General features: G+C 41.7%; 1 protein-coding gene across 1 annotated transcript in view; it reads right to left on the minus strand.

Moving 5' to 3' along the window:
• The window catches only part of LOC119917672 (collagen alpha-1(XIX) chain), a 99,122-nt gene that overhangs the window by 43,036 nt on the left and 41,754 nt on the right, over nucleotides 1–14,332 (minus strand). The window contains exons 17-18 of the mRNA XM_038738094.1: nucleotides 4,048–4,092; nucleotides 2,612–2,647 (exon numbers count right to left, since the gene is read on the minus strand). Coding sequence (XP_038594022.1) covers nucleotides 2,612–2,647; nucleotides 4,048–4,092 — 81 coding nt within the window. The remainder of the gene's footprint in view (nucleotides 1–2,611; nucleotides 2,648–4,047; nucleotides 4,093–14,332) is intronic.

Below are 14,332 nucleotides of genomic sequence, written 5' to 3' on the forward strand. Positions count from 1 at the left end.
TCTACACCAGCTACATTGTTGTTTTCGTGCTTCATCATCAGCCAAAGCCCACTTACGATACAGTATCTGAACTGTATTTGCCTCACAGTAACTGTGAACCAAATCCTATACTGTACACAGAAAATAGTCACCCATTGTTGAGGCAGTTTGCAGTTTGAGTTATGACTGACATGTAATGTAAATCACGTTTGATGGAAAGTTAGTGTTAGCCCAAGATGTCACGCACTGTATTCTGGCATTGACTAATGGCAAAATATTTCTGTCTTTATCATTGTTAGATCTCTATGGGAGATCATTCAAAGTCAATTTATTGGCAGAGGGGTGTGTAACAAGTTAATAAACCTTTCAAATGAGATTAACTGCTGCACGGACAGTATTTATCCAGATTATCACTGTATTTACACAACGAGAAAGCCCAGAGCGTGTAGGACAGGGAACTGGTCCACCTGTGATAGTCTGTGGGGGATGTTGACTTTGAGGCGCCTCGAGTCATCAAACTGCAATTAAGCCTGTCTCCATCCCTCTCCGTCTCACCATCAATATCTGCAGTGTTCTGTCAGAGCCTGTTTGAGACTGTCAGTGGGAGATACAGTTATGGAGATGTGATTCATGAGAACGCCGTCTTCCCGGCACATTATGCACTGCGCAGACCTTTTTTTTTCACTTTTAAACATTCACACTCTGCTGAGTGAGTGAGAGGGGGCTCCTCTCACACAGATGTTCCACAAGCTGCAGTTTAGTCTAACTTGCGTCTGTTTTGTCCAAGCTAAAAAATGCACAAGGACGGCCACTGAGAAGTAGGGAAAATCCCTGATGCTGCTCAATTATTTCTGCTCATGGAAATTGTTCCTTTCCGTTCCTCTCTGAGGTGTGACGGTTTAGCTTCTCTCACTTTTCATCATCATGTCGGATTGTGTAAATGACATTAAATGTGTGACAATGCTCGTGTCATTTTGCAGACTCAAAAGTGAACTGATTCTCTGGGACAAGAGAGTTTTCTTGTCATCCACAGTAAGCATGAATTTATAAAAGGCAAAGCAAAGATGTATCTGTAATGCAAGGGCATGACTGATTTATGGCAAGGGCATGGCTGGCATGCACATTTAATGTAAGCATTAGAGCACTGAAACAATGTTTCTTTAATCATGTTCTTTAATCAAATGCAACGTTTAATCTAATCTTAAGTGGCTGGCTTTGGTCTCCTGCAGGCTTTGTCACCTGGAGGTGTTACTCTACCTTTCATCATTTTGAATCCACTTTAATGTCGTAAGTTACAGGGAGCCTAAAGGTTTACTTTTTCAAATACTTGTAAACTTCAACACACAGTGTTATACAATAACTATTACCTTTATGTGTCTTTTTCTTCACACTGTTCAAACCCTTTGGCCATTTACTTAACAAAAGACCTGAAAGTGATGCAGCAATTGCAGAAATTATGCTGAACCAACAATCTCAGAGCTATTTTATCTTTTTGCCAAGTGATGGTTTGAGTTTTACAGCTTCATTTTATGATTTGAGACCAATTCAAGTGAGATCATAAAGCTGCAACTCTGCAGCCAATTACAGAAAACTCATGAAAACGTGATCAAGGTAACCTCTGTTTGTGTGTCATTTTGTTCTTAAGCTTGCCTTACTAGGACATGATAATGCTACACTTTTCATCCAAATAAAACCACCATCCATTGTGCCTCCACCTAAGGTATACCTACTGCAATTCCATCTGTTTTGAGGTATGATAAGTGTGTCCTCATACAGACAACTTTCTTTTTCAAGGTTGGTCAGATGACACTTCTCCTTCCTCTGGGCAGAGGGAGCAGGAGGAATTCTGGGGCCTGAGCTGACACCCGAGCAAACGATGCACCTATACATCAAATGAACAGCTGCGGTCAAGAGGTTGTCCACTACACAATAGCTTTCACTCTCGGCAGGATCACAAGTGGGCCGCTGGAGGCTTGGTGGGTGGTTGGTGGGGGCCGAGGGTGGGATGTTGGGTTTGTGAAGGAAGCAGGTAGCAACAGAGACAGTGGGGGGGCCTGGTAGAGGTCCATGTTGGAGAGTTTTTTACACCGCATATCTCATGTGCCTCTGGTGAGCTACAGCACCCCTGGGCTTCATGAAAATGATTGCAGACCCTTTTTGCAAAAGCACTGTACATAATGGCCATCTGTCTGTCTGGAGTGTGAGCACTGCGTCACGCTGTGCTGCGCTGCAGGAGGTGCAGGGCAGGAACAGCTATTTAACTTGCACAGTAGATAGGCTTCTATTGACTGAAAGATGCCATTTTTACCGATGAGGGAGATCTGCTCCTGACTAGAAACGCAAAAATGTCAGTCACAGACATTGGTCTGGTCACACACGTGTCTTGTCTAAGCTGGCCTCTTGTGGACAAATAGTTACTCAAGGTACATCTTCATACAGACAACACAGTGCAGATGATTAAACTCCTCACCTATTTGGATGACTGCTACAATGAACACTGCTCAGTCATCTCGACAATTCACCCTTGTTGGAAGTGCAGGTTCGGTTTATCAAACAGGGAGACAGCTCAAATCTACTTTAAATGCCATATGTCAGTACTTTGTTTTGTGATGAATAATGTTTTGAGTGATACCTTGACACTTGCTCCTTGGGAGGTTCCTGGGGGACCCTGCAATTACAAGCAATGAGATAGTCTTTTCACACAGAGAGGGGGACAAAAAGGCAACTGTATAAACACTCCTGTTTGTGTGTTATTTATTTTTCAGCATCACTTTTTAAGCCTTTCCTAATCCTTTTTTAAACCAGTAGGTTTACTTGAAAAATATTTATATTTACGGCAAAGACCTGTTGTATTATATTTCCTAACCTTTGCACTAATGCAAGTTCTCATAAAGACGTGGCTGGCCCCCAGCAGTCTATAGATTATCTTTGAGTGTGTCTTTGTTGTGTGCCTTTCACTCCCCCTGTTGTCGCACAATGCTAATTTGACTTTGAAAAATAACCGCTGCCACCTCAACTGCGAGCCCTGTCCTGCTGCCAGTGGACAAGAGAGTGATGCCCTGGTGTGTTTTGAATAGATGATTTTGCCCCTGAGATCCATCTCAGCAAAACAGGTGACTCATAAATGCCAATACCAGGGGATGGAGGCAAAGCTGGCACATGTGAAGGGTATCATCAGGACACTGCCATTTACAAATGTCATACCTTCCATCCTGTCTTTCTTTTGTCCTTACAATTTTGTGTCCTACAACTTTAGGAGTTATTAAGGAGGCAGGGGATTCTTAAAATCACGTGGGAGAGGTTTAACAGTGAGTAGCTCAATTATACTAAAGATAATTGAACCTATTGAGCATAACGGTGACAGAAGTACGACGGAATCTTTCTGGATATCTGGATGAAATAAAATAAGACAAACCCTATGTACTGATCAAGGGTGTAATCAGGGCAACAGTGCATGAAAATAATTGGACACCCAAAGCACTGGAGCTACATGATGCCTAAACACTCCTGTTTGTCCTGACATCAGAGCAGTTAAGAGTCTGACAAGCTGTCTCCTTTAACGCATCATGGTGTTTGTGCCCTTTAGTGTGTGGGTCACTACACAAACACACAAACAGTGTCTGGGATTGGGTTTGGACGCCTGAGGAAAAGACCATAATTCAAGGAGTCAACGGGCCTTACAGGCAGACTTGTCGTACTCATCAATACAAGCATTCTTAAGTGCTACCTTAATATACCCCTTGTGGTTTTGTGCTAATAATATAGCCTGCTTGCAGCAGTTTGGGAGAATGGGAGACGATCTTAAGAGATCAATACAGGGTCCATTTTTTTTTCTTTTGTCCAATTTTAGCCAGGTGTCAAATAAAAAAGACATTCATAGTCTCAGGGGAGCTCAAATAAAGTCAGTGCAGACATGTACATTAAGTTATTATTCATTATGGTGAGATAGATGCACAAAGTTGTTTTTATATAGTTGTACTGCAGATTTTGAAGCATTCCATCTCTTTGCCTTGAATCAAAAATAAAAATACAAATATGCGTGTGTTTGTGTGTGTCTCTGTCACTTACAGGCAGGCCTCTGGGTCCAGGCTCCCCTGCCTTTCCTCTCCGTCCCTAAAGCAGGAACCAAAAAAACCCAAAACATTAAGATGTGTGAGTGAAGATGCAACAACAGGTGTGACTGGGCATACATGCTGCCAGCAATTAAGGCTAGACAGCAACTCCTGTCGCAGTCTCTAATTTGCTTTTAATTAACAACAAGAAAACAGCTTAATTGCTGCACCCCGTGTGGCCCACTAGTCTTTGTTCCCTCCTATGGTTTACTGTCTCCTTTGCAGCTGTGTGAGTCCCTCGGTGCATCAATCAACCCAAGGAGCAGATACAGCAGCAAACAGGCCAATCCAGCCAGTGCTGTCCAGCACTGCAAAACGAGGTCAGAAGGAAGCGATCATTTTGAAACATTGTGCTTGTTTCAAGGCTGAGTTTTTTTTTTGTGTTGCAATTGCAAAATGCCTTAGCGCTTGCAAGTCTTGCGAGTCTTGAAAAGCTGACATCTTAATGAGATGTAATGCTATCTGAACCAAACCAAAGTTGGTATAATTTACATCAAGGGGGTTTATGTCCTCGTGCGAAAAGAGGATAAAGCTCTGTGGATATCCATACAGCCGTCCTATAAACTGGCAGAGCATCACTGGCTCTGTGTTGTAAGGAGTGCCTGCAATTAGCTGGCTTTCACACACACAAGACAGATGTAAAATCAACTCCATTAGGAGATGGTAATGCTCTGGCCACTACGAATTCACTGTACAACAGTGTAATTTTCAGCATTAGTATTAGACAAAGCAGATATCTGTATAATGGCTAAATATGATTACCTCTTTCTAATAGGGTTTCATCATCTGACACAATTGCGACATCACAACACTGTATTTCCCTCCTACTGTATGTGTCAGTTTGGGTGACACAAAAACACTTCACCGAGTTAGCAGTGGTGTGGATCTGAGGAGAGGGAAGGATCTCTGGCTGCTGAAAGAAAAGTAGAGGATCACAAAGCAACGCCCCCGACTCCATGTACGCAGACTTTGATTAACTGGGTCAATTTTGACATGTACGTTTGCCTGCAACAAAGACAAAGGAAGGAACTTCACCAAGAGCTATTGCTTTTAATCATCTGTTTGCATGTGCGCTCATGCTCATATGCTGCTTGTGTTTCTCTGTTTGTCGTCCACAGATTACAGGATTATGAAAACAGGAGAAGCCAAGGTGTAGCACAGTAAATATTAACCTTAACAATGATACAGTGCAACAAGTGCGTGTCAAGCGTTGGGAATTGCGCGCTTTCCTCTGTTCATGCTGTTTGATGTACCAACAAAGCCCTGGCCAGCGTCTTTTGATTATGTGCTAATGTAGCTCCGAGGCAACATGCTTTACTGTGCGCATGAATGAGTGCTACGTCGAGAAGATCCGGAAGATGTTGACTTGTGTTGATGTGTGACATTATACTGCATTGGATTAACCTCTTTGAAATATAATTGTTTTTGGTTACCTTTGTAAAAAAAAAGAAAAGAAGAGCAGTCAGAGTGGCAGCCAAAGTATTCAGCGAGTGCTCGTGCCAGGATCCAGGGTGCTATATTTAGATTCAAAACACATCGCTTTTGTGTAAAAGGTCTATTTCTCACAAACAGCGTTTTGGTGACTGTGAATGGTGTTATTTTTCCTCTTTCACTGATAATGAATAGGCTGACACTGAATCATTGCTACGCTTGCAAAAAGATCAGGCTGTTTGTTCTAGTCCTAGCCCCAGCTGCTGCCCTTTCTCCCCTGAACTCGACAACAAAAGCAGATTACATAGATAAGTAATTTAGCTAATGAATATTTCATATGCTATTATTCCAAGCAGGTAGTGAATTATGCAGTTGTCAATGTTATTTCCGCACATCTGCCCTTAAAACTCTTTTAACACCAAAGTGGATACTAATTTTATGTCCATGTATTTGCATATTATCATCAAAATAAGTAGTGGCTCTCTAGATCTGAGTTTTAAACAAATTAAGTCAGAACAACCAAATAAGCATCTGGGGTTAACTCCTTATTATTAAAGCTCACTGGCACAGTACCCTACAAGTTGTGGTAGGTGATGGTCTGATTTTGCTTAGGACTCCTTTTTTGGAAACATTTCCTACATTTCAAAAAATATACTTCTGTATTGCATTCTGCTCACAACAAAATACTAACATATTGTGGATTACTGCCTTTATTGCTTATACAGTAGTCACACTGGGTTAATACTGACTTTCCAGTTTATCAGGTAAACCTACCTAGAACTAATGAATTGTAACACAATGGCCCTGCTATAAATCCTACATTTATGATAAATACAATGTTCAGTTTTATTGGAATCTGATGTAGAGAAGTATTGAATGAACTTTATGGTCATTTTGAGGCTGTAGTTTGTGGTGCTGCAAAACAATATTACATATACTGAGAGGTGTGTAATATTTTGTCCACCCTCATTGACATAAGCCGGGTAAAGACACCACTCAGTATTAACTATGTGTAGCTGAGTAAGGTGAGTGTAGATAAACTTTTTGGGAGTTGGGGTTGTCTATGTTGAGTTTCTCTTCTTTGATAACATATTCATTCAATATATTTAGAAACACCAACAGCCTAGACAATCATTTCCACAATAAAGCAATCCATTAAAAAGACTATACCAGTTGACCTTAGGGTTAGACTGACACTTAACACGCCATCCCCAACAAATCTGTGCACAGTGACAAGAAATAATTAGCTGCCCAGCTACGATGGCACAGCTGCCATTTGCACTCAGTTGACTCTCCAAACTGAAACACCTGCTGGTGACACAACAAGGTAACTGCCTCTGAAGGGACACACTGGCTGTGGAATACTGAGATAATCAAGATGCCAGCAACCACCGTAGTGCCCATGAGCACCCAAATACGACAGCAACAGTTAGCTCAAGCATGTGAAGTGTTTCAGATGATTAAATTCAGGGTTCTTAGTTGAATTCTGTGTTAATGGCATGTCAATGATTTGATCAATTCTAAATGTGTGGACCTGCTAGACTTTTGCAAAAGTGATACTTGAAATGAGGTCAATTAATTCATGTTCAGGCATGTTAGAGCAGTTTTTCTTCAGTTACTTTAAAAACTGTTTGTTGGTGTGTTGTCATTGCAGAGAACAATAAATGCTTTTGGCAACAAGCTAAAAGACTAACTTTGATACCAATTGATGTATTTCCATTTGTATGTGGAGAGTGTTCACAAAGACAATATCTACTTTTTTTCTGCAAAGACAAAAAACATAATTTGATGTATTCAGCTTTTACATTAGTTAATTATGATTTGTGTTCATGTTGCATCAGCCTTTCCTGATGAATATAGAGTATTTAAGCGAAACAACTGCAGTCATTAATAATAAGCAATAATAAGCACATTTACATTACTGAAATAATAAATGTCCTTCAGGTAAGAAGTCAGTCTCTGACACCACACCAACACAAAACATTGTATTAACTGAAAATGCTAAAAAAAAATCATTTTTAATTTCACCTCAGAGAGCAGTGAAGAAACAGGTGATGCTAAAAAACATCAGTATGTTGTTACTATCAACAGTACAGGTGTACAAATGATGATGATGATGATTGTTTTCTAGTTTAAGAATTATGTTGCTGTTCATATCCCAGATTCCAAGCAAATTCCAAGAATTCTAGACTTAATACAAAGCTTTTTTTTTTGCTTTTCTGGTGAAGGAGGTAGACACAACACCAGAAGAAAGATAAGTGTCAGAGGTGACATGCAGTCCAAAGCAGTCTCTAGGCAACAAGGATGAACAGGAAACCGAAGCTAAGGATTTCAAAACCAAAGAAAGAAAGAAAAGAAATGTGAGATAATGTGAAACATCAGAGAAATGAGGGACGACAAAACAAAACAAATGTTTTCCTTGATGTATGAAGATTTTAGCAAGAGCAACGAGCAGCCTGCAACTGGACTTGAAACATCAGTTACATGGCTATTTTGCTCTGCTATGTTCAAGTCACTTTTAAACCTGACACCACCACATATGTATGCCAAAATGCCATAGTGAAATATGTCAACATGATGATAATTATAACTTGAATAATAACTCATCTCATCCCTCTCCTGTCTCCTGTTTTTCTTGCCATCCCTCCTTCCTTCTCCTGTCACTCGCCCTGTTTCTCCCTTACCCAACTTCCAGCGCCTGTTGGATCACCCCGGCAATCTCTGTTGCTATGCAACGCTCACTATCCTATAAATTTGACAACATCCTAGTGCTTGATTATTATTTGAGCGCTGCAGTGTGAAGCCTTCCTTCAGGTCATTGCAGTAGATTAGAGGGAGGGAGAGATAGAGGAAGGCAATGAAGGAATTGAGGGACGAGACGGAGGGAAGGAAGTGGAGAAAGATGAAGGGATTGTGGAGCGGAGGAAAGGAGAGAGTCGGAGTGAAAGATGAACTAGCTTCTCGAGTAAATGAAAGATGGGCTGGCAAGACCAAACACATATTCACATGTACTATTTATCTGTTTAACTCTAAAAAACCTGCAAACCATGTAACAGATGTGTGAAAAGCATTCCATTAACAACTAATTTAATAATGGCAGTGGTAAAGATAGAGTGAGTGCATGTTTGAGCTGGGGTAAGGAGGAGTCCTCAGTAGACTCAGCGTATTTTGAACTTCTGACTTAATCCACATAGATCCCAGCCTCGACTGGCGTCAACTCTGCCATGAGTTGTAAAGTGTAAAAGTAAAGCACAGACACAGGGCCTGGCTCAGTCCTGCCACACAAGCCCCCGATCTGAGAGCAAAGTCAACAGCGACAGTGACACACAGCAGAGGCACTCTTTATGATGACTCCATAATCCTTATCCCAAATGTCAACATGTTCTCTGAGACATTCCATGTCCGACTACCCATGCTGGGATAACACTGCGGCATAAAATGGAGAGACCAGAACGTGATGCATTTTGAGCAATAAAGCAGATATACCATCAGAAAGCTACATAATCCACCTGAAAAATGCCCCTGTCAAGAGGGGTCAGTAGATAAGCTGGAGGAACCTTCTGAAATGAACACCACAGGACCCAACTCAAACCTGACAACACAGAGGGACAAAATGACCAGCAGTTTTATCCTTTTTATATGCATGGATAGCTATTGGCAGGTAAATCAATTTAAACTCATTTTAACAATGTGAAGTGTTCTTGTATTTCAAACACAATATTGCATCTTTGATTTTTGCTCATTTGCCTCTCTATGTAAAAACGATCAAGGCCACTGGAGCACTGAAGTGACCTTCCTTTTTTTTCTAATGACATTCATTCTCTACTACATTATAAATCCATTCTGTTTTCACTTTGACATCCAAATTTGAACTGTTATGTATTTGCCGGAACCGCAATATGCCCATTTTAGTGAGGGTTTGGCCTTGACACCTTCTTTTATCCACTAAGTAACAATTACATACATAATCACTTTTTCATCCAAACCTTCACTTTTAGCCAACTGTAACCTGGTTAGGCCCCTGATACCAACTTTAGCAGGCTTATAACCGACTAATCACCAGAAATCTTTACTATGCTTCTTTTCCTTCCTCTTCCTGTCTCATGTGTGACACAGAAGTTTAATGTCTTGAAGGGAAAACTATCTGACATTATACCAATCCAAGTTGGTCTGCGACAGTGTTATGTAGCTCATGGAAGTGATGACCTTTTCTTGATTGAAAAACTCACATGCCACTCCCACTCTTTCTGCCTGAGCTGTCCCCTCTGGGGACATGTACTCAGGCCACCTGAGCCTTTTGTCTAACTGCTGTACTCCATTTAACTGGAACTGACTATGTGGCCTATGAGCAGCAGCTGCATTTGCTTGGTAAACAAATGTGTACAAAATGATGATAAACCATCACAATATCCTCATGTTGTTTAACAATTCACATAGAACAAAGAGTAAGTAGTATGGAGTTTCTGTGATTGTTGTCTGTGTGTAAGGTATACTATAGCAGTACAGTAAGGGGCCAAAGACAAAAAAGCCATCTTTCCACGCCAGCATTGAAAGGACGATCTGGAAATGGACTGGCATAAAATACACATACACATGGACATCCGGGAGTGTGAATTTCTGTATTCACACCCCCCAAAAAAGACACAAACACAGACCAACAAATGTGCACTGGCTGCATGCACACACACAGGCCGAAGTAAAAGACCAATGTCACAATATTTATTCCCAGGTGAAGATGCTTGTCTGCTCCTGGCCTGGCAAACATGGAAAAAAGGACTGAGACAACCAGATGCACCGAACCCTCTCATTTCTTCGGTCAAACTGAGAGTTACATCCAGATTCAGATACACACAATTACTCACACCGCCAGCAAAATCTAATTAATTCTGTAATTAATTCTGAAATGTCATCCTTTTCCCTTGCAAATATTTTCTAGTTTGTCCCTTAAAAACCATACCAACCATGATATCAGCAATACTAGGAAAAAAACTACATAAAGCATACACAAAAGGTCTCTAAAATACCATGTTTAGCTCCTACAGTATGTGTCTCAATTATTATGTAATACGTCGAGAATTAATTGAACATTACATACACTCCAATGTTGTTTTTTCCAAATAGAGAGCAGAAAAGTCCAGAAAAATCTATAGGATACTTGTTCATTGTGATTCTCTACTTTATAAGAAGAAGAACTAGCCAATTGGCACATTCTCAGCTTCATCTAGATTAATATTATTTTCTTATATCAGCCCAGCTGCTTCTGGGCGTTAGCTTCACAATATCAGCTGAGTATCAGTGGGAGAAGGGGACAAATATTCAGTGAATTCAAAACAACTATGCAGCTCCTCGTGCTGCAGTTGACAGAATTCTCACCAAACCAATTTTCACTGTGTCAAATTAGCTATCAACGCTTCTGAGGTAAACATCAATTATACTGCTTGCTTGAAATGCCACAAAACACACTGCAGAGATGCGGCCTCACCTGCTACTGATTAAGGATCCAATTAGAGACAGACAGTGCAAATTCCCTACTTCTGACTGCCCTCGCTGGATGCCATCTTAGGACACTGCACAAGCTCAGAAAATGCCTGGGCACTGGTGCTTGCAGAGATCCCTTGCACTTGGTAAAAGCCTCAATAAAATAGGATTTGTTCCAGTTGTTTACTGAGGGTTAAGAGGAGCGGCCGGGGCAGGAAGAGAACGGCAAAGCCGACAGCTGCCTGGCAGGGGCTCAAATGCAGCTTAGCATTTTTCACCATTCTGACTGGCACACAATGCTCTCTTTAACTCCCAGCCATCTAAATATTCAGGGACGTATAAAGAGATGGCTGACACTGCAGCCGACTTAAGACACAGCTCAGCTGGCCAAGATTGCACCTATAGTCTTGTGGCTAAAGCTTTCCATGAAGGCTTTCCTCACAGAGTCTCAATCATAGATCCCATGTGACTAAATGTTGATTTGTACATGTGCCACTAGATGGCAAACTAGCTTCATCACAAATTTTGTACATGGCAGGGGCCAGAGCAATGAGGCGACTGTAAGCTCTCTATGAGACAGGATAGATGTCCTCAATGCATGAATGTATGATGTGTGTTGGGTAACATCCCTAATTAGGCAGTCTGGCAATTAGGCACTGAATACCGTAAAGGAGATTTTTCTGTAGAGGGCTTGCAACGATGAGAGAAGAAGGAAATAGATGAGAGCAAGAAGCTGTACGAGAGTGAGAGAGAGTGACAATAATTTTCATACAGCAGTATGCCTCTTTTCAACTGCCACACAATACAAAGGGACACAGGTGGCATTACAAGGGTACCTAGTCATAGAACATATCATTTCTTAAAATCACCATTACAGGGCTATTTCAGCAAACTTTGAAATCTCACTTTGCATGCTGCTCCCACAGCATGCAAACACTAGAGCCAAAGGCAAACACAGGAAATGCAGACAGTGGATGTCTATGGAAACTAAGCTAAGGCAGTCTCAAGGGAGCCTCAGAACAGCTTTTTTACAACAGCCACGTCTCTACCACGTCTTCAGCGATGAGCTTTAAGAGCTCATTGACTTTAACAACTCTTAAGGAGAAGAGAGAGGGCTGATGATATTATCTGAATTTGCATTTTTATGTGGTGAAGATGATAAATCTATATAAAACTCCGAGCTCAATTCCCACCTATCAGCTGAATGTCTGTGCAGTGTTTCCTTGCAAGCTCGGTGCCTACTGCATTGGCTCCTCACTGGGCCGGTATTGCCTCTTGAATGTTCTCATCTCCTAATGCATGCTGTTATTAGTCTTGGCTCTTAGAAATTTCATAGTCTCATCTGGACTTTTGGCCATATTTTTCATCCGGAGCAGATTGCTCCCGTCCTATGTTTACAGATACAGAGTGTTTCATTAATGCATTATCCAACAAGTGAATAGGAGAGGCTGAAAATCTACTTTGAATAAACCCCTGGTTCATTTTACAAATCAAATATTTGAGGTCAGAGAGAATCCACTGTGCAAAGATCCACAGGGCGCTCACTCCGGGTACTGCAGCCCTCGGTGAGTCTTATGCTTCATATCACTCACCACACATAACAGATTACACTAAGGTCCCACACACTACCATCTGTATAATATCAGACCACTGTAAATGCGCTGCTCCCTGGCATGCCATTAAAGTGGACACAGATGAATGTATCTAAATTGGTTGCGGGCAGGATGAGAGTGTGAAGAATCAGAATATGGTTGGCAGGCTGTAACGGTGTGCTGTAAGTGATGCAGCCTCCCACTACCATGCTTTTGTGTTCTGCAGTGTTCAGGGATACATCTCCTCCCCGTCCAGTCTCCCTCCTCCTGCACTCTGTGTCTTCCTCCCTCCCCTTGGCCGAGGTAACTCCAGACACAGATAGACCTTACTCTGTGCATGCTTCAATCCAAGCATCCAGCATTTACATTCTCAGGATTTCTCAAACTCTCTGTCTCTTCCTTTAAGAGACCTAAAATGCCAGGAGACTGTCTTTGTATATTACTAGACTGTTTGGAGCCAGACAAATCCTGTTGTTTGGATGACTGAAGCCCATGACATGGACCACGATACCTGGAACAGTCACCGGGGCCAGTCACCTCCTGTGCACTGATATAACTCAATGAGTCGAGTGAATGCAGTTCAGCTGACCCTATCTGACACCTGACACTCCATTACGGTTGCTATGACCTGGCAGACATTGAAACAACATTTAAAAATGTTGGAGAGGTATTGGACACAGGCCACGGGGATGCCGGGCCCTGATGAATTCTGACACCGGTGCAGCAGGGACACGTCTAATGCTTGCAGTGTCCCTGCTGTGTGGTAGAGCTCTGTCTCCTCAGAAAGTCGCGAGGTTGTAGATGTGTGAATGAAGGCCATGCTCTGGCCAACTATAGCAAACCTATCTAATGCTCAGAGGATGTGTTGACCTACATTACCCCTTGTTGAACATCGGCTTTTTACACGTATACATACACACTCAAAATATAAAAGCCAGTGAACAATGTGCAATCAAAGCGGCCCTCTCAAAGTCTTGCCCCCTGTATTCGTCCCTGTAATTAATTGGCCAATTAATGTGTGTTTATTCTGGACACCCATGGATGTAGCCATACTGAGGCTCTCTGGGAAAGACGCGAGTCAGACAGATAAATCAAAGCTCTGTGCATCTGTCCTTGCATGTGCCAAATGCTTCCCTTGTCCCCTTCCTCTTTCCCAACTGGGCCCTAATGTGAGACCTTTTCACAGCCAATCAGGTCAAATCTTTGTTTCATCCTCCCTCCCAATGCACTTGACATTGACAAGATTAATTGCCTGGTGCACTGGGCAAACGGGCTACCTCCTGGTGTAATACAGGTGTCAAAGAGTGGCTCTCTGGATTTCCTCAGTATGAATTTGGACAGCGAGAGAGAGGAATGACGTGTTCCATTTTGTTCAACAAAGGGTTAACGAATCCTCCCCTTGCTTGTAAAATCGCACTGGGTGTAAATCTTGCCATAAAATTTCAGCTGCGAGCCCTGCTGACCTGTAAATTCTTCTCTCCATGTTACTCTGCCATTGAGCTTCGACAGGTCGGGCCAAAACTGTAACTACATATGTACATCACACTACTGTATTTAAACACAGACCATAAATATGATCACCAACTGTGTCGCAATGGTTAAATATACTATTGCAGCTCTTTTGTATGTGCTATGTGTGGATATGTAGTAGCATATGATAAATAAGTTTAACAGGCATAAATATGAAAGTCTACATATGAGATATGCTGGATTTTACTCCAGTTTGTAATTATTCTTAAA

The sequence above is a fragment of the Micropterus salmoides genome, unplaced genomic scaffold, assembly GCF_014851395.1.
Source record: "Micropterus salmoides isolate LMB-PRFRI ecotype aquatic unplaced genomic scaffold, ASM1485139v1 Ms_hic_scaffold_22, whole genome shotgun sequence".
In the NCBI taxonomy this organism is placed as follows: domain Eukaryota; kingdom Metazoa; phylum Chordata; class Actinopteri; order Centrarchiformes; family Centrarchidae; genus Micropterus; species Micropterus salmoides.